Source organism: Strigops habroptila, chromosome 16, assembly GCF_004027225.2.
Source record: "Strigops habroptila isolate Jane chromosome 16, bStrHab1.2.pri, whole genome shotgun sequence".
NCBI classification, from domain to species: Eukaryota; Metazoa; Chordata; class Aves; order Psittaciformes; family Psittacidae; genus Strigops; species Strigops habroptila.
In genome coordinates, this window is record NC_044292.2 from 7314574 (window position 1) to 7331239 (window position 16666).

General features: G+C 56.0%; 2 protein-coding genes across 2 annotated transcripts in view; one reads left to right on the top strand and one right to left on the bottom strand.

Moving 5' to 3' along the window:
• The window catches only part of MEGF6 (multiple EGF like domains 6), an 82727-nt gene extending 75717 nt beyond the window's left edge, over positions 1-7010 (top strand). The window contains exons 30-39 of the mRNA XM_030507992.1: positions 614-745; positions 1705-1833; positions 2376-2504; positions 2645-2773; positions 2950-3078; positions 3624-3752; positions 3836-3964; positions 4433-4564; positions 4852-4899; positions 5085-7010. Of these exons, the coding sequence (XP_030363852.1) occupies positions 614-745; positions 1705-1833; positions 2376-2504; positions 2645-2773; positions 2950-3078; positions 3624-3752; positions 3836-3964; positions 4433-4564; positions 4852-4899; positions 5085-5143 (1145 nt within the window). The 3' untranslated portion in view covers positions 5144-7010. The remainder of the gene's footprint in view (positions 1-613; positions 746-1704; positions 1834-2375; positions 2505-2644; positions 2774-2949; positions 3079-3623; positions 3753-3835; positions 3965-4432; positions 4565-4851; positions 4900-5084) is intronic.
• Positions 7011-7430: 420 nt separating this feature from the next.
• ARHGEF16 (Rho guanine nucleotide exchange factor 16) lies at positions 7431-16062 on the bottom strand. Its single transcript, XM_030508161.1, has 14 exons — positions 15514-16062; positions 14836-14887; positions 14246-14415; positions 13638-13694; positions 13019-13179; positions 12713-12865; positions 11990-12119; positions 11735-11809; positions 10961-11053; positions 10656-10810; positions 10072-10281; positions 9627-9700; positions 9133-9234; positions 7431-8680 (listed from the first exon to the last, which is right to left on the bottom strand). The coding sequence occupies exons 1-14, from the start codon at positions 16042-16044 to the stop codon at positions 8541-8543; spliced, it is 2103 nt and encodes a 700-aa protein (XP_030364021.1). The 5' UTR covers positions 16045-16062; the 3' UTR covers positions 7431-8540.
• Positions 16063-16666: the final 604 nt, after the last annotated feature.

The following is a 16666-nucleotide window of genomic DNA, read 5'->3' on the forward strand; positions in this document are numbered from 1 at the left end:
CCTCTGCTGACAGGCTCCGGGATGGGATGGGTCAAGCAACTGCTGCAGAAAATAGAGTGGAAAAAAAGGAAAATAAGGAAAAAAAATACCCCAACAGCGAGCGGTGCCAAGGAGCAACTTGTGTCTTGGCAGCTTGAGTGCATGCCTGCACAATGTTAGCAAAGCAGAGGGAGCCAAGTGGGAAATCAGAGCTATGTATTTGTCCAGAGGATTAGCAATAAATCAGTATTAAAATGAGCTCCTGTGGGTATGAGCAAGTCTGGAAGGGCCAGAGGCATGTGAGCACATTCCTTACCCAGAGAACAGGGGTGTATTTGCCATGTCTGTGTGTGTGGGGATGGGAGCTTGTGGGATTATGAGGGTAGGTCAGGCTAGCATTGCAAAAGGCAGCTAATGCCTTTAAGTACTCAGTTTTCTTTTCAATCCAAGTCTTTCCTGGAGTCAAGAGACCATTTGCATGTGGGTCCCTTTGCTTTTTGGCTGGCAGAGGACTCTCGCTGTCTAAAGGGCTTCCTAAATCCTGGTTTAAAATAAAGAAGGGGAGAAGCCTTGCACAGAGGGGTGGGATAGCTCCTGCTACGTCATCCGAGTTTGGTGCCCTCTCTCCTAACAGCCTGCCTGCCGGGGACCTTTGGTGAGGGCTGTGGCCAGATCTGCCAGTGTGCCAGAGCCACCCAGGAGTGCCACCCAGTCACCGGGGCGTGCGTCTGTGCCCCTGGCTTCCATGGCCCTACCTGCCAGCTGGGTGAGTCCTCTCCATCCCTCTGCTGCTTCAGAGACCCTTTTCTTTGTCCCAAAAGCTTGGTGCTGGTGCTGAGCCATTACCCCCGGCACAGGAATGGCACTGGGGTGATTGCTGGAAAAGCCGCAGCCTGGGGAGTGTGGCTCACTGGTGTGGCCTCAAGCACAGGTTCTGCTGGGCTGCCTGTCTTGGTTTCTTGCCATGGTTGCCTTTATCCTCATTGGCATGGCTAAGGTCTCCTCTTACTCTACTCTGAGCTCTTAATGTACTCATTACCCAGCTCTTGCAGCTCGGGAGCTGAGGCCATCCAGGCAAGTGTTCACTTGCTGCCTTGTCCAAGCCTGGTCCTGCATTCAGACGAGAGGCTCTGACCTCTGTGGTGCCACTCACTGGCTAATTGTGAGTAGGAGTTCATGAAAACAAAACAACACCCTCATCTGTGCTCAGGTTGGGGACTTTTGCCATTTTCCTTTAGATTTGGAGGATATTTCCCAGGTATATGTTCAGCAGAGAGGTTTTGCACACTCCAAAGCTGCTTGGCGTTGTTGCTTGTTTGCCAGGAGACTACTTAGGAATGCTTTCTGTTTCTTTGGCTCCTGCTGAATGGGAGAAGCTGTCGCATTCCTGCACGTCAGTGTGTGCCACCAGGAGGGCAGAGGCACCTGAGCATGGCTTGCAGGAGCCTGTGATGTCTGGGTCACATCTGCCACAAGCAGCTCATGGAAGGGATGTCTGTGTGTGAGTTGGCGCGTTGCTGTAGCTGGTTGACTCATGACTGCTTTGGAGCAGCTCAAAGTGGATCAGAAACCTGTGGACTGTGCCAGCCTGGCACAAACCCACCTCCAGCAGAGCCGTCTGCTTCCTCTTGGATGAAGTACCTCTGTGAATGCACGTGGTGGACTTTTCCAAGGTGTTTGCACCAGGTTCTCTCCCTTTTAGGCACCGTTTCTTTCTTCCCGCAGAGTGCTCCCCTGGGTGGTACGGCCGTAACTGTGAAAGGCCATGCGAGTGCAAGAACGGGGCCCTGTGTGACACTGCCACGGGGATGTGCCACTGCCCCGCGGGCTACATCGGCGCTGACTGCAGCATTGGTGAGTGCCCGGCCCAGCCGGGGATGAGCTGACAGGAGGTGAATGGTGGTGGGTGCAAATCCTGCACACGGCCAACCCTGTGGTGGTGAGGAGTGTTGTGGTGACACTCCTGCACTGCTCCATCAGCTGGAGAGCAGCTCCTTGTGTCACTTTACAACCTGCACTGTCAGCTACGGCACCCTGCTTTGGCACAGCCTGGCTCATGCAGTGCCGCAGTGTGGGAATGCGTCTCATTTACTGTCTTTCTTAACCATGGAAACATTTTCTTCCTCTGTTTGTTCTATGCCAAAATAATTTCTCCACTGTGAAGGGCCTGACACATCAGCCTTTGCATCACTCTATTGCCATCTTGCTGCTAAAAATGCTTCACTCCTTCAGCAGAAGGAAACCTAAAGCTCTTTTAGCCTGTCAGCCACGCTGCACAGGGCTGTGGACTCCTCCTGCCTCCCCATGGCTTTATTCACCTTCCATTGCGAAGTCTTCCCTCTCCAGCCACATGCGCCTGGTGTGACCGAGGCAGCTCAAGCTTTCCCTCCCTCCAGCATGTCCCGCTGGTCGCTACGGCAAGGACTGTGCATGGGTGTGCTCCTGCGGGGAAGGTGCTACCTGTCACCCTGTCACCGGAGACTGCATTTGCCCACCAGGAAGAGCTGGTCCCACCTGTGAGCAAGGTAAATATCACCAGTACATGCAGGCGTTCAGGCAGTGGGATGGAAAAGGTCCTGAGTGGGAACCTATTTCCTTACCCAGAGAGCTCTGCCTGTGCTGGGTGCTCCTGCCCGAAGTGCTCTGTGTGCCTCTGGTCCCGCAGGCTGTGAGGAGCACCGGTTCGGGGTGGGCTGCCAGCAGACCTGCTCCTGCCGCAATGGGGGGCTGTGCCACGCAGCCAACGGCTCCTGCTCGTGCGCGCCCGGGTGGACTGGAGAGTCCTGCGAGTCAGGTAACCCTGGCTTCAATGCATGGTCCTGCACTGGCCCAGTAACTGAGCCCGCTCAGTCTGTTCCACACTGGGTCCAATTCCTGTTGCCCCCAAATGTGCCTGTTCCGCATTACCCCGTCACATCCCTCTGGAGCACAGGAGGGGGTCAGGGATGCCTCACTGCATCTTCCCTGCAGAATGCCCACCGGGATCGTACGGTGCCAACTGCCAGCTCCGCTGCTCCTGCCTGCACAATGCCTCCTGTGACCCAGGGACTGGAGCCTGCCGCTGCCCCGCGGGGCACTACGGGCCCCTCTGCGAGCACAGTGAGTTGTGGCAGCAGAAACACCCCTGCCTTTGCAAGGGGTGTTGTTTTCTAAAGCTTATCTAGAGAGCAGGACCATAGGAGCAAGCTGTGACCTGCTGCAGTCACATACATGGCTGTGTGCAGTGCTGGGCTCTTCTTTTCTTACCAGTGTTCACAGCGAATCCTTCCCAGGTAACAAGAGTAGTTACAGACAAGGTAATTTCTATTCTCTATTCACTATACAGGGGTGCAGCTGAGCACGCACATCACCACTGCACAGCTTAGGGTTGGGTAGCCAAGTAAATGCTTTGGAGCTGAACCACTGTGCTCCACAACCAGATGTGCTGCAGGAAGCAGGTAGCCCTGCCTGGGACCACTAAGCACAGCTCCATGCATCTGGGCACTCTCAGAGAGAGCTGCATACATCTGGTCTCTGCTCGAAGAGAAAGGCTCACTGCTTCTCTCTGGTGGGCTGATGGAGGCTTTGCTACAGAGACAGCTACAGCTGAGCCTGGGATCACCCCAGCAGTGCTTTAACGAGCTCCCCACCCTACTCCATCCCAGGTTGTCCCCCGGGTTTCCATGGAGTGGGCTGCCAGGAGCGCTGCGACTGTGAGCATGGAGCAGGCTGTGACCCCGTCACCGGCCGCTGCCGGTGTCCCGCCGGGCTCCATGGCGAGCGCTGCCAGACAGGTACCCGTCCTCCTCCCAGGAACAGGCGGGATCCCAAGGTGGGATCTCGCACTGCATGTGCCGTATCTCACCTCTCAAAACAGGCTGCAAGGAGGGAACATACGGTGAGGGATGCCAGCAGCTCTGCGACTGCGTCGGCAACGCGTCCTGCGACCCAGCCACCGGGCACTGCCTGTGTCCCCTGGGGAAAACCGGCCTCAAGTGCGGCTCAGGTGAGTCAAAGCAGTGCTTGGGAAGGTGGGAAAGGGGCCCCAGTCCTAAAGCGGATGCAAAACCCCTCTTGAGGAGCTAAATTCTCATGGAAGGGGGCTTTCTTTTTTTGTGCGTGTCCCCCAGAATAGTGAGAGGGCATCTCAAGAGCGGTCACCTCGCCAGCCTCTATTTGTAGTCAGATCTGAATGCAAATGCTCCCCCAGCCTCCAGTGTCCTCACATTTAGCTCACCAGAGCCAAAAGGCTGAGGATCACATGCAGGAGGAATACCTTGTTAGCCTTGGGATGTCCTGTATCACCAGAGCTCAACAGCAGGAGTGGGGGGAAAGGCAAAACCTCTGCCTTCGCTTGCACTCAGGCTCCCCCACAGGCTCTGCCTGCTGCTCAGCGGGAAGTGCCTGCTCCATCCTGCCCAGCAGCAGCATCAGGCTGAGCCCCAGAGCCCAGCACCTCCCTGTCCCTCCCCAGACTGCCGGCCGACCGAGTATGGCCCCGGCTGCAGCCTGCCCTGCCAGTGTGCCCCCAGCAGCTCCTACTGCAACGCTCGCAACGGCCAGTGCCTCTGTCTGCACGGGTACACGGGACCGACCTGTCGGGAAGGTAACGTATGGGTGCAGTGCCACAGTGAGTACCACTGAACCTGAGGGACCCAAATGCAGAAGCTGCTGCAGAGGAGGAGGGATGCGGTGGGACCTGTGCTTGGGCTGCAGCTCATGCCCTGGTGGGTTGGTTTTGGTAGTAGTTTTTAGCTCAACTAAAACCAGCTACACAGCATAGCACCTACCTCTTCCTAATGCCCTGCCCAAACCACTACTGACCCCACTGGCTTGGAGCGAGTCCCCTGTGGATGCTGGGGTGCTGGATGAATAGTGTGCCTTGCTTTGCAGGTGGTACCCCCCGTCTGCCATCAGCCGAGCACCCCTCCTCGGTCCCAGGTCAGTAACCAACTAAGTGGCCTCTTGCACACTGGGGTGCAGGCAGCAACCTAAACCCACTGCTCCAAGGTGCAGCAGCAGAGCACCAGAGCAGTGGTGCCGGGGGTCAGCCTTGAGCATCTCCCCTCTGAGACACAGGCTGGCCACAAGCACCAGCGACTGACCCACCCTGGTTTCCCTTACAGCAGTGGAGCCCACTGACTCATCTCCATCCCAGGGTGGGCTCTGGCCAGGAGAGCACTAGGTCCTGCAGCCACCTCCCGCACTGTGACCAAGCGGCCACCTGAAGAAGCCAACAACCTATCGAATGAACTTGTTTACGAGCCACATCCTGACAGCCCAAGCTGCTGCTTTTGGAGTTGTCTGAGCCAGGTTGGAGCACTGAGTGTCACCAGTCCACCACAGCGGCACGGGCTGGGCTCCCAGGCACACACACCGACACTGGCCAGACATGAGCAGGAACAGTTCAGAAGCCATTGCTTCTCATAAGCAGACTTTGATAGCTCATGGCAAATTGCTGCCCTTCTCTTTTGGGTGCTGGGCTTGCGGAGGAGGCTGAAATTATGGCCCAAACCAGGTATTTATGCAATAATATTCATGGGAAGCTGTACAATGGTATTGTCAGGACTGATGGCTGAAGGCACCTGGCTCTCCTGGGATCATGCCTCCTGTAAAAGTACCACCTTACCTGGATTAACTTTTAAATTTGAATTTGCAAAAGTCTCTTACTGCAAGTTATTATAGGTGTTGGACTCTAGCACTTAACCACACCTCTGCAGAGCTGGTGCCCGCAGCATGATCCGCTCCACCAGTCCAACAGCAGGCGATGCCATCCTCACCATGCTGCAGCCTGCTCTTGCCAAGCTTTCAGGAGGTCAGGAGCCTGTTTTTCGTACCAGGAGTACCAGCCCACGTCATTTGCTCTGACGAAAAGGAAGCCTAAATTAAGTGTGATAATCCAAAATATGCTGTGGATAGACATGAAGCTCTTGCCTGGTCCAGTAAATGCAAGACCCTATTTAAATGCTCTCGCCCCAACCCGGGACATGCATTATTTTGGCATTCCAGCTGGATTCCAGCACTGGGAAGGGGATGGAGATGGGAACAGCAGCTGGATCCTGGCTCAGTGGAGAGGATGGAGCCATGGCAAAGCCTCGGCTGCCACCTGCAGCAACCAGGCACACAAAAGCCCAGCACGGCACGAACTGCTTCATCTATTTGCACAAAGCTCTGGGGAGCAGAGCCCGAGAGCTGCCCATGGCAGGAGACACCAGCTCTGCGAAGGAGACGGGCTCTCCCCGTGCAGCACATCTGCCTCTGCCGCCGCTGCTGCAGCCCAGCCCTGCCCGGGCATTCGGCCTTTAAGTTATTCCCACAGGGGCCAACTGAAAATAATAAAAGAATTGTTTCTTTTCCTGATGGAATTTATTTTAATCTGTACATAACTTGTAATTTTTGGCTAATTCTTTTCCTATTTTATTTCTTCCTTAACAGTATTTTTTGCATTAGATATCACTATTGTGAAGAAATAATGTTAATATAAGTATGTAGTGAAGGACCAAAATGGTGTCATTAAGGTTGGATGGTGTGTGATCGGTAACCAGGGAGGAGGAAGAGTTTGTCCATGTGCCAAATGACCCTGACCCCCCCCGCTCGTTGTGCTGCCCCTGCTCCAGACAATCACACCTTTGGTGACCTTTGCCTTGAGGCGCCCGGGGCAGAGCACGAAGGTTTCCGTGTGTTCCGTGGCCAGCAGCGAGCGACAGCCCCTCACCGCGTGCCCTGCGCCGCGCACACGAGCCGGGCTCTGCGGGGCGAGCAAGGAGCCGGCCGATGGCAAGTGAGGCCACCGTGTCCCACCGGCCACGCGGAGGTGCAGGGAAGGGCTCTGCCTCCACGGAGCTGCTCCAGGAGAGCACGGACACATCCCCGGCCTTAAGCACGGGGATGGATCCGTCCTGTCCTGTCACAGCACAAGAGCCTGAGCTGCAGCTCTGTGGCTCCTGGCACTGCTTGTAGTAAACCATCCCTCTGAGCAACTCTGTACCTGTGTTTTTATATCATGATTTGTTTTCCTGTTCATATTTCTTAATACAGTTTGTTGGCTTTACCTCTTTCCCTGTAGCCACTGTCTCTCTTCTCGGATCCCACCTCCTCTATTTGGAACTGATGAAAAATCTGAATTCTTCCGCAGTTAAGAGAAAAAAACAGAAAGCCTCACTGAATCCCTATTTACCTTGTCTCTCTCAGTCAATTACACCTGAGACAGGAGGTTTTAGGCAGCAATTCTGGAGGATGATTCCCGAGATGCGTACATGTGGAGAACAAGCAGAGGCTGGAAGGGTGCTGCCTGCAGAAGGAAGCTTTCCTGTTAGACCTGACAGTGGGGAAACCTGGCTCCTTGGTGTTGATGTGACATGGAGCTGTGGTCTCAGGGACATCCATCACCACTAACAGGTAAACACAGGAACCCATCCGTGCTGCTGCCATTGCACACAGGTCCCTCTTGGACAAGGAGAACATGCACCTTATTGGGATCTAAGAATTTATTCTTATCCAATGAATCCTTTAACAGCTTAATCAAAACAGACCCCTTACGGCAATGCTGCCCCTCTGAATCCAAACCCAGGCAGTGCACAGAGTCACCTCACCTCAAAATTGCAGCCACTGTTTCCCACCCCAAAGGCCCTACAGCGTTAAACATCTCATTCATGGAAAACCATGATCCAAACAGCTCTTCTGGGACAAGGGACCCACCCTGCCTCAGCCTGCTTCAATAATCACTTCTCAGTGCTAATTCTGGGGGAGATGGGGAAGAGAGGGGACTGCTCTGCCTCAGGAAGGCTGAGGTTTGACCCTCTGTGACCATGTCCTGCTCCTGGAGGACTGAACCCCCCAAGTTCAGGCAGCCGGGGTCTATGGCAACGCTCCCCTTTGTGCTCCTGGCTCGCTCATATAGCAGGGCTTGCAAATTGCTTCCCAATGCCTGAAGCATCCCATTTCTGGCCCAGAGCTAGATCCCTGAGAACAATTCTTGACTCACGAGCCTCCGCTCTCTGCTAGTTCAGTGAGTGGCTGAAAGGTGGTGGCATTGCTCACCCTGCAGAGGCCAGAGCCAAGAATAACTGGGAGGGAAATGGGGGGAAGGAAGAAAATAGGGAATCAAGAGGAGAAAAAAACAGGTCAAGGAATAGCCGAGCGCACAGGTAAAACTGGGTTCAGGTATGTTCCCTCTGCCCCGGGTCTTCCCAGGCAAGGTGTGCAGCCGCTGCCAGCGGGCACTGGCCCAGGCGTCAGCAGGGATGGAGATGGCAGCACGAGCCCCTGCACAGAGCCCTGAGCACAGCCGCAGCCTTTTCAACTCGAGCCAACCCCTGGGCTGCCTCCTGAAGCCTGTTCCAGGTCATTAATATCAGCGCTGGGCAGCAGCGCCCGGCTGCCAGGTCTCACATTCATCAGCTGCTGTCACAGCCACTACACAGGCCGGTCCTGAGCGATAAGATCTGCCGCCGGTGACTGCTCACAACAAATGAACTCAAGAAGAAAGGCTCCCCCACTTTCTTCTTGCTCTGGGCTCAGTCCACAGAGCTCTGAAGACCCCTGAAACAAGTCCCGATGAGGCACCTTTGCTTGGCTGGCAGCTACACGTCGGTCTCTGTGCGCAGCCGCTCCATCCGGCGCACGTTGCACTCCACAGCCGTGCGGCTGGTGATCTGCCGAGCACAGGCCTCGGGGAACCAGCCCCTCTCCCCATCCCGAAGCCTCTCTCCCCAGCACCAGCCTAGGAGGAGAACAGAGCCAGTCACACAGCGAGGAAGGGCTGCGGCTCCTGGGGATGTGGTGGAAGGAGAGGGCTGCATCGCTCCCCTTCCCATGGAGGTGCTGGCTGGGGGCACCCAGGGAAAGCTTTGCACAGGAGGAGTTTCTGATTTACTGCTGTTCTAGGGTTTATTTCTCTCACTTCAGAGGTCTCTGCTGCTGGCTGCCAGCCACTGCCTGTGCACAGGAGCCTCTGGTAATGCAGCAGCCACCCCTGGCAGTGCCACCTCCGTCAGCCTCCACCATCATCTGCTGGGACAAGGCACCAGCCAGTGACACGGACCCCACCAGCAGCTACAGCTCCCTGGAAGCTTCTGATAACCACTAAAACCCCACTCCACTGGGACCACTGAAGCTTTCCCCCTCCCATAGCTCGCCCTCCCCAGCCGCAGCTCCCCGCTCACTGACACTTACCATCCTCTCCCCCCAGCACCAGGACAACATCAGCTTGCTGCAGGGAAAGCTCATCCGCCTGTTTAGCCAGGTAGGTCTGGGTTATCTCCACTTGGCTCAGATCTGCAGAGACAGGGGCACCACGGACTCAGTGAGAAGACAAGGCCAGGACCCACAGCCCCGCACCCCTGCTCCAGCCCAGCCTGGGTGCCCACCCCTTCGAGCTCCACAGCTCCATTCCCTTCTTGTCCCTGCCCCTCTGAATACGTAGGGAGGGGAAGCAAATCCCAACAGCCTGAGGCATTCCTGGAATTTCACTGTGCCTCTGAGGAAACGTATTTAAGGTTTATCATGCCTGATAACTTACTGGGAGGCAATTCCTAAGGAGCAAGGCTTGGTACCCAAGTTCTCCTCCCCATTAAACACACATCCTCAGCTCCTTCTCCAGCAGGAGCAGGTAAGAGCAGGGTGGAAACCTGTGCCTGCAAATGCCCAGGCTCTGGCACAACAGGTACCTCCTTTAGGAGTTGTGTCCAGCTTCTCCTTTTCTCTGTGCATCAGCGCAGCGATCCACCGGGCACGGTCACTCCTGGCAGAGCGGAAATCCATCTTACAAAGAGAGCTTTAGAGACAGCATCCGTGTTGCCAGCAGTAGCTGGGAAATTCCCAGCAGGATAGAGACTTTCAAGGGCAGTCAGACTGGACAAGCATTTGATCAGAGCATTCAACGTTAAGGTACTTTGGAAGCAGTACACACTGCTTAAATTGGACACGGGAAGCATTATATGGGAATCACAAGGGAAATCCAAGAGACAGAAAGAAGCAGAACCAGGGGAGAAGCCCGCACAGGTCCCCCTTTCATGCAAGGAGGAAAAGGTGCTGTGCAGAACCTCAGGGGGATTTCCAGGGCACCAGTTTATCCCACAAGCACGAACACGCGCCCTGTGACATCCCACTCACAGCGTCTCTGCCGACAGCACGATCTCCTCCCGCCGGCCCTCGCTGTCCTTCTCCATCACCACCCGGAACAGGAACCCCCCGGCTGTGCCACGGGCTGTGCCGCCACTCACGGTCTTGCCAGGAGGAGGGGAAGGTGGGTCCGTGTTCTCCATCTTCTCCACCACGACCTGGTCCAGCGTGGCGTAGTTCATGACAGAGTAGCTCTCCTCGCTGCAGCAAGGATGGGAGCGGTACCTCAGCCACGCGGATGCTGCCGCTGGGGACCGAGCTCCCTCCCCTGCTCAGAGCCTCATGGGTGAAGTTCAGTGGGCATCACTGAGGTGACTGTCACAGCGAGGACATGAGCTGATGCCCAAGGTGGGATATGGCTCTGCGGGCTTGCAAGCCACCCACAAACATAAGCAAGGCCAAGGGCAGCAGAGCTGGGTGCTTCCCTTCTGGCTAACATGAGGCACTTCAATAAAGGTCAAAACAGCCTAAGAAACCCTTGAGATTTCCCTGTGTGCTGCTTGGGAAATGGAGATTTTAATCCCCTGAGTTGTTTTCCAGGGAAGAGAAGGGAAGGGACCCCCCTGGAGACTCACCTCTTCTTCTTGGTTATGATGAGGACGTCGTTGAACAAGAAGAGGTAGCAGAGCCTGCCGGCGCCCCGGCGGAAGATGCCGGCCTCTTCCGAGAGCAGCAGGTACAGCTCCCCCCGCTTCAGCAGCCAGCGGGAGGCGGAAATCAGCGGGAATGGCTGAAAGGGATCCAGGGAAAGTCTGACTGACAACCTGTCACAAGGGCAAGCCTTCCTGCACAGGTCCCACCTGCGTGGGATGGGCCCCTCTAACAGCACATCCCAGATTTCCCACTTCCCCAAGATTTCAGCACTTCCACAAGACCTCACCTTCTTCTTCCCGAATTCCAGCTGTTTCTGCAGGGTGTACATCTGCTCCGTCCTCTCCATGGCACGGGCGCCTTCATTGCAGTTCTTAACCAGCTAGAAATAGAACACCACCGCAAGGGTCATCCTTCACACCAGCACTGCTGAAGGGGCGGGTGCTGCCCTGCCTACCCAGGCAGGAGAAACAGCCAAGCCCCAACACGGGGTTCAAGCCAGGCTTGGGGAAAGGCAGCTGGAGGTTCTCCTGCCACGAGATCTCTAGGAGAGAGGTGACACATTTGCTCAGCCTGGAGAAGGACCAAAGCAAAACTGCACCAAAACTGAGCTTCACCGAGGAGCGATATGAAGAGGAAGAATTAATCATCCAAAGAGAGGGGGTTAAGAGAGGAGGATGAACTATCAGGCCGATGGAGGGGACGACAGAAGCCTTCCACAGGCAGGTGAAGCATCGCCACCGTTTGCACACCACGAGGGTGGCTACATAGCACCCTGGCCCCTTGTGCTGCCTCTCCTGGGCAGATGCCTTGGGTCAGCCTGGTCATGGGAGGTCCAGCGAGGACAAAGGATGGACCAAAGAGGAAAGATGACGAGAAGAAGAAGGAAAAAAACCAAGATCAGGTAAAAAAGGTGAGCAAGGGAGATGTGAACATCCAGCAGCTATTGGAGCAGAGAAATCTCAAGTGAACTGATGCAGGAAGGAAAACCGAGGCCAGCATGGCAGGCTTGGGGGTCAGTGATGGAACAGTGCACTGAGAGGAGGTAGCAGCCGGGCCTCACCTTGCTGATGGCTTTCAGGGCTCTGGTGGCAGCTCCATACGCTGCAGTGCATGCCTTTGTTTTTTGACAGACAGTCTAGAATTTCAAGATAAGATGCTTTAGTGATGCTGCAAGACAAGACCTGCACATCAGCTGCTTTCCTGGCAGGATGTGGCACACGCTCGAGCTGTTCCCAGTGCTCAGCAAACTGAAGAAGGGTATAAGACAGTCACCTCTTCAGAGGTGCCAAGCAATGCCACCATGTGACTTACTTACATCTAACAGCAGTGGAAGCCGTGTTACCCTCTGCATAGGGAGAATGAGAAATGAGATCATTGGCAGGCCTCCACATTCTGGTTTCCTTTCAATTTGTTTCAAGGTCTCTTTAAATAAGGGGTTTGTGGCTCTGGAACAGGACAAGAAAGCTCCATTACCTCCGTTCTTCAGTTGCCAAGGTTTTCCAGCAGCTTTCCATACAGGAGCAATGTAGCACAATGAGGGCACTGCCCTGATGCTCAGCAGCAGCTGCCTGAGCTCCGAGTGGAGAATGGACTGACCCATGAGCAGATGCTGGACAAGCACCTAGAGATGCTGAGTCCACCAAAAGGCAAGTAAAGCCATAGATGTACGGCTTTGAGAAGACACAAGATTGACCTGTACCACCAGCATGATCTGGAGATGAAGAGCCTCTATGCGTGTCCTAATATACCACATAGGTACACTTATCTACTCTTATAGTGCCTCCATTTATCCCCATCCTTCATCCTTCTTACAGCACAACACAAATCACACCTCAATCACCTGACACAGACACACGGAGGTCTAGAAGTTGAACTCTGCTCAGAAAGGAGGCAGCCTTCCTTAGGGAAAAGGAAGAAAACATGGCTGAGGGAGCCACATGCAGGTCCTGGTCCCATCTGCAGCCCAGTAGCATCCCTGCAGCCCAGAGACCCCGTGGAGGCAACTCCTTTGCAAGCCCGAGCACGCAGCAGTACTCACAGCAGCCTCTGAAGTGTCCTCTGCTGGTAGACCTCGTTGGAGCAGTAGCTGATGTAGGGACTGAAGTGGTTCGAGGCGTGTTCTTCCACTATGTCACTGATGTCAGGAATCAGGAGGTGTTCCTGGTAACGCTTCTCCAAGTCTTCAAAGAACCTAAGAAGAGAATTGCAACTAACTTCACCACATGACCCATTAGGGCTGGACAAACCAATATATGCTTATCAATGTTCCCACTGCCATTTCCCCCCTGTATTCCCAGATGGGACAAGGCTCTGGATCCCTTCTGCACAGGCCAGCTCCACTTGCCTTGTGCTGACCGTCAGGATGTCGCTGATGTTGGAGAAGAGGTGGTGGTGCTCCGTCTGGGTCATGGTCTCCTTCAGCTCCTCTGACCTCATGAAGTGGCGCACCAGCACGCTCAGGCTGTGCATGTAGGAGTGCTCAGAAGTGATGATCTCAAACATCGCCTGAAAGAAATCGGGGCAGTGAAGATACAACAGCACAAGCTGTCTAAACAGGGCAGTGAATTAAAACTTACTACATCGTATTTATATTCAGTTGGCACGAAGCCACTGGAAATACTTTGCTCCAATAGTACATCATTCCCTGTATCATCTCCTGCCAGTAACTTCAGAGTGTTTAGGACACTCAGCCATTAATGATCTACAGCACTAAGCTGTTTTCCCTTCCAGTGGCTACTGCCCATCAGCATCCAACAGGGTTGCCTCATCCCCACCAAGACGAGCAAGCGAGTGCTCCCAGTGCTGCCCAGTTCCAGAGGTACCAGCACTATGGATCCTGTAATGCAGGAGCTGAGCCCAGCCCTGCTTGGAGCTGAACCCTGTACGAGAGGGCTCGGACTCAGCCACCGGTGTCCCACCGGTGCTCACGCTGCACTGCTGGGCACAGCCGAGGGTCCTCTCACCTCCTGCCGCTTGCGCTCCTCAGGGGATACCCTTTGCAGGATGCCCGCTTCCAGCACCTGCGGGGGAAAGGCGGGATGAGCAGCGCGGCCGGGAGGAGCAGACCCTTCACCACCGAGCCGTGGTCCTTGCACGCCCTCTAGTGCGGTTTGAGGCTCTGCCCAGCCCCGCACGACCCGCAGCATCACCCACCGCAGTCACAGCTGATGCTGCTCCGCAGAACAGTCACAGAATGGTTTGTGTTGGAAGGGACCTTAAAGCTCATCCAGCTCCAACCCCCTGCCACGGGAAGGGACACCTTCCACTAGAGCAGGTTGCTCCAAGCCCCTGTGTCCAACCTGGCCTTGAACACTGCCAGGGATGGGGCAGCCACAGCTTCTCTGGGCACCCTGTTCCCCAGGTACCTGCAGGGGAACCTGCCTTCCCTCTCTCACAGGCACAACCACAGCAGCTCCATCAGCATCCCAACAAGCCTGGACAGGATCCTGTGTGTCCCAGCCAGGGCTGGACAGCCCCGGGGCATCCCATTGCAAAGACTAATGCTGCAGAACCATCCACTCACAGCTTGTTTGAGAGCTTTTAAATATACACATCACAAGCACAGCCCTACCTCCGGGAGCTGGCTCCAGGTCACTTGTGCTGGGCGATAGCTCTGCACCACGATAGCAGCACCCGCAGGGGACGGCTCCCCGGGGATGGATTCCTCCAGCAAATCCTCATCTGACTCATGGCTGACAGAGTTCAGGCCCCTCTCCCGGATTTCCTGGTACAGCTGCGGCTCTGCACAAGAAGAGACACGAGGTCAGCGAGGCCTCTCCCAGCCCGTGGCCTCCATTCCCACCACCGCTGGCCAGGAGCCCTGCCGGGAGCGCTGTGAGCCAGGGCCAGCACCAGCATGCCCAGGTTGGACTTTGCACAGCACCAGTTAACCAGCAGCTCCCGCTCCCCCCTGGTTCTCCTGTGTTTGCCAAGCTGCGAGCACTCCAGCAACCAGAGCGTCATCACACCCCAGGGAGCAGGGAAGCAGGACTGCAATGGTCCTCCTGCTGGTGGGGAAATGGAGGCTAAGCAGCCCCAGGCCAGAGACACGCAGCAGTGCACATGGCAAAGGGACTTGCAGTGATTCCAAGCGCCCGGTGTGCTGTGAGGCAGAGGGGATGCTGGATGATTTGGGGAAGATGGGAGGGAGGCAGCACTCACGGTCCTTGAAGGAGCCACCACGCTTCTGCACCCGCTTCCGCCCGAAGGTTCTCTGCAGGAGGAAGAAGAGGAGCACACGCTGCAGCCCTGGGAAGCACTGAGCTCCTTCGGGAAAGTCACTGGCGCGGCCGCTCAGCAAACACCGCCCTGCTCTTTCGCTCTCATTTTGTCTGAGCTCTTATTTGCCTTCCCCAGGTGACTCAGCTTTCACCCTGTGTTATCGGGGTCACCATCTAAACCCTTCAGTAGTCACACCGCTGCCTTTCACGTCTGTGTGTCTCGCACCTGGACTTTGCCTGTACCGGAGTCTCCTTTTCCCCAGGCCTGCTTCACCCATGTTTGAGCACAGGCAGCCGCGCACCGGCCAACCCCTCCCTGCAAACACCCTGCAGACAGGCGGGAACCAAGGAGCAGCCGGTTCCGTCCCATGTCACAAAACCCATGACAGCTATTCCCGGGCTCTCTGGGAACCTGCAGCATCTGCTGGTGATAGGCAGGCTTCCCAGGGCAGGAGTCACGTCACCAGGCTCATGAGCCCTGCCAGATCCATGCCGGGCTCACAGCTCTGGAACCGACAGGAGCCGCAGGAAAAAGGCCCTGCAGCCGCTCATCACCAGGGCGAGCTGGGGATCAATCCCCACACATGAGCAATCAGGTGCCCACGGGTGCAGAACCCACCTTGCTCCTGCCGGGGCTGTGGGCAGGCAGGGCACTGCCCTCCTCTGACACAGGTTTCAGGGAGGACACTGCGTTTGGTGGCTCCGGCTCCGCACCCTTCATGGCCGCGCGGTAGGACATGTTCCTCAGGTTGCGCTTGAGGGTCCCGCCACCATCCTCCTCCACCTCTGCCTCCAGGGAGAGGCTGGGGACGGACGCACACTTCGGGTCAGGGTTCAGCGGCTCCCGGCTGGACCCAGAGCTCTGTTGCCAGGACGGGTTGTGCTTGGTCTTGGTGGACACAGCCAAGCTCTTGGGGATGAGCTGCTGGGTCCCCACCTTCAGCGCGGCCGGGCTGTCCGTGCTGAGGACGATGCGGTGCGGCTCGGCCGCAGGGGGGAAGCCCATCGCCGGCAGCGAGGTGGCATCGGGTGCTGCGGTGGAGCTGCGCTTCCCGGTGGGGCTGGTGGGCTCTGGCCGCACGGGGTGGCACCGGTACTCCAGGAGAAAGGTCTTGTCGTCCACAAAGCTGCTGGGGGGGCTCCGAGACATGGCGGTGGCACAGGGAACCAGAACGCTGTGTGAGACGGACAGACAGACAGATGAACACCTTCTCTCCCAGTACAGCACAGGCCATTTATGTTTAGCCCACACAGGGAACCTCGGGACAGGCTCCTCTTTTCCCGGGTGCTGTACACCGACTGAGCCCATACACATCCACTCATGATGCTCTCACCACCCATGCGCCTCTCTTGCAGTTTCCTACATCTGCCTTCATGCAGAGCAGTGCAGGATGTGTCCAGGCCTTTCCCTTCCTGTTTGAGGTGCTGTGAAAGCCCCACGGGTGCCTCACCACAAGCCCTGTGCTCCTCCAAGCTTGTTCCTGTCCAAAACCGCTCCAGGGAGCGGCTCAACGCAACAAAAACCACCTGCCCCAGTCCCTACAGCTCCTCATCGGGTGAAACTTTACTCACCTCCTTTTCTACCACCCACATACTGTGCATCTACAGAACAAACAGACCACAGAGCCTCCTACACCCACTGCCTACCCCATTGCATAATTTGAGGTAAAACTATGGTTTCATTCCTCTCAACTGAGACATTCTATTCCACCTCCACCTTCGACCTGTTCCTCTTCAAATGCCACAGACCAGGAAGCAAAAAACAAGACTCG

Bases quoted from the DNA above. Each gene is read 5' to 3' on its own strand.
- ARHGEF16 (XM_030508161.1), bottom strand. From the start codon at position 16,044: ATGTCTCGGAGCCCCCCCAGCAGCTTTGTGGACGACAAGACCTTTCTC. The intron at 12,866-13,018 runs GCAAGTGGAGCT...TTCTCTTCTTAG, and splicing joins ATCCTGACGGTCAGCACAAG to GTTCTTTGAAGACTTGGAGA. The intron at 11,810-11,989 runs GTAAGTAAGTCA...TTGAAATTCTAG, and splicing joins GGCTTCCACTGCTGTTAGAT to ACTGTCTGTCAAAAAACAAA.